The sequence below is a fragment of the Piliocolobus tephrosceles genome, unplaced genomic scaffold (genome assembly GCF_002776525.5).
Source record: "Piliocolobus tephrosceles isolate RC106 unplaced genomic scaffold, ASM277652v3 unscaffolded_23658, whole genome shotgun sequence".
NCBI lineage: Eukaryota > Metazoa > Chordata > Mammalia > Primates > Cercopithecidae > Piliocolobus > Piliocolobus tephrosceles.
In genome coordinates, this window is record NW_022306152.1 from 1,867 (window position 1) to 4,604 (window position 2,738).

Below are 2,738 nucleotides of genomic sequence, written 5' to 3' on the forward strand. Positions count from 1 at the left end.
TAGTAGAGCAGGGAGCAAGGAGCCCGAGAGTGGGCACGCTGGCTGTGCACACGCCCGGCCACTTTCACAAGCACGCAGAACGACCACCTACCACGTCCATAACGCTCCAGATGTCCTGAGTGGAGAGAGCTGTGTTTATTCACCATGTCATACGCGCATATAGGGAACCTCTATTTAGAAGCTGGTGGCCTGCACTCAGCACTGCACAGATAAAAATATACGACTTTCAACACAGATCCAAATACCCTCACAGTTTAAAAGTCAGGATTCCCTACACAAGTTTTAAGCTGACAGGATTCAAGTTCTGAGTTTTCATATATAGCTTTAACTTGTATTAAACACATGTTTATTTACAATGTGGAGAGAGAATAAGGGGCAATTAAGGCCATTTTCTCTTGTGAAACACTGCAAAATATGTACATAAGTACAACCTAATATAGGCAAAGATTCTAAAAATCATCTTTCTTGGCTTCACGTAATTGAGTATCAGTCGGGGAGTGGAAAGCGGCTGCCGATAGCACCAGGCCACGCCAACAGGGGCGTGTGCGTTCACTTTTTCATCGAGCTGGCCTCAGAGCTGCCGCCGAGCCGGGCCCTGCACGGGTCCAGGTGTGCGCCGCACCCCAGACCGGTCTGAAGCACGTGTCACCGGTCCCTCCGTTCCATTTCCAAATCCACCAAGGTCCACTCAACATACATTTCCAAAAAGAATCCTGCTCTAGGGTCACCTGCGCTGAGGGAGCACACCCGGGGGTCAAAGGGCAGCCATCAGGAACCCCCCAGGGAAGGGCCTGCGGCCGCCAGTCACTGCAACCCCACCTCACCTCCGATGCCTGCTGTGCCCGGAGTGGTCCCGCTCATAGCGACGGCCCGTGCGTTCGTATGACCTCGAGCGCTCCCGTCGCTGATCTCTGTAGTAATGACTTTTCTTCTTGTATTTTCCTGGATTATCCACCCGCTCCCGTGACCTGCTTCGGGAACGGGATGAACTCCGGCTCCGAGACTTGTGTGGCTTCTGGGGGTACTTGCAGTCCTTGGATTTCCGGGAGCCCCGAATCTCAGAGCCTTTGTAGGGAGCACTGCGGGGGGCCTGTCTCGGTGGGGAGTCACTCCGGCTCCGGGAGCGGCTCTGCGACTTGGACCCGCCAGACGTGGAGCCGCTGTCACTTTTCCTGGGAGGAAGAACACATGTTCTGCAACCGACCGTCTGGCCAGCCAGGCCCAACACAGCCACAGGAGCTCAGATACACCAGCTCCAGGTTTAGGGAAACAAGAAACCACCTCAGCTGAGAATGATTACCCCGAGGGACAGCCCCACCCGGCATCGGCCTCCCGGGTGCGCCCCGAGGCACACACCTCCTCTTAGGAGACGCCGATCGGGATGGGGACCTCGAGTAGCTCTGCTCACGGCTCCGACTCCGACTTCGACTCTCTCGCCCCTTCGGCAAGCTATGAACAGGACAGGAGCCAATTACAGACCAGGAGTCTCTCCAGCCAACCCCGACAGCCCCCCGGGCCGCCCAAGGGTCTTACCCGTTCACGGGGCTGTCGGCCTTGGCTTTCTTGGCGCCCTCTGCCCTCCTCTTGGTGTTCTTCACGGAGGGTGGGGAAGGCTTGCCCCCCTTACCTTCTTTGGGGGATTCCACTAGAATCAGAACAAGAGGTTAAAAGCCAACCACAAAAAAACTCTCCCAATAAGAAACAAGTTAGTAGAGCAAGATAAGGCCCCTCTCCACGTCGCACAGCGATTCAGACTGTAACTGCCTGCCAGCCTGGGACCCGGAACTTACACAGGCATCTCAGAAATGCAGATGGGGCCGGGCGTGGGGGCTCACGCCCATAAGCCCAGCACTTTGGGAGGCTGAGGCGGGCAGATCATGAAGTCAATAGATCAAGACCATCCTGGCCAACATGGTGAAACCCCGTCTCTACTAAAAATACAAAAATTAGCTGGGCTTGGTGGTGTGTGCTTGTAGTCCCAGCTACTCCAGAGGCTGAGACAGGAGAATCGCTTGAACCCGGGAGGCGGAGGTTACAGTGAGCCGAGATCGCGCCACAGTACTTACCTGGCAACAGAGCAAAACTCCATCTCAAGAAACACAAAACAAAAAAACCCAAAACATACATATGTGTGTGTATACACACACACACACACACACACATACACACAAATTACCTGAGCGTGGTGGTGGGCACCTGTAATCCCAGCTACTTGGGAGGGTGAGGCACAAGAATCACCAGAACCTGGGAGGCAGAGGTTGTAGTGATCCCAGATAGTGCCACTGCACTCCAAGCTGAGCAACAGAGTAAGACTCCGTCCCAAAAAAGAAAAAAAAGAAAGCTGGGCATAGTGGCTCACGTCTGTAATCCCAGTACTTTGGGAGGCCAAGGCGGGCAGATCACCTGAGATCAGGAGTTCAAGACCAGTCTGACCAACATGGAGAAACCCCATCACTACTAAAAATACAAAATTAGCTGGGTATGGTGGCAGGTGCCTGTAATCCCAGCTACTTGGGAGGCTGAGGCATGCGAATCGCCTGAACCTGGGAGGCGGAGCTTGCAGTGAGCTGAGACAAGGCCAGTGCACTCAGTCTGGGCAACAAGAGAGAAACTCTGTCTCAAAAAAAAAAACAGGAAATGCAAGCTGGGCACAGTGGCTCAGGCCTGTAATCCCAGCACTGTGGGAGGCCGAGGCGGGCGAATCACGAGGCCAGGAGATCGAGACCATCCTGGTTAAC

The 2,738-nt window shown here is 54.4% G+C and overlaps 1 protein-coding gene across 1 annotated transcript; it reads right to left on the bottom strand.

Annotated features, from left to right (window-relative positions):
* Positions 1–319: 319 nt before the first annotated feature.
* Positions 320–1,645, bottom strand: LOC111534420 (cyclin-L2-like; the record flags this gene model as incomplete). The annotated part of the gene is made up of 4 exons (XM_023201031.2): positions 320–733; positions 825–1,172; positions 1,357–1,449; positions 1,534–1,645. Coding segments are annotated over 4 exons (641 nt in total), but the record flags the coding sequence as incomplete, so codon positions are not given.
* Positions 1,646–2,738: the final 1,093 nt, after the last annotated feature.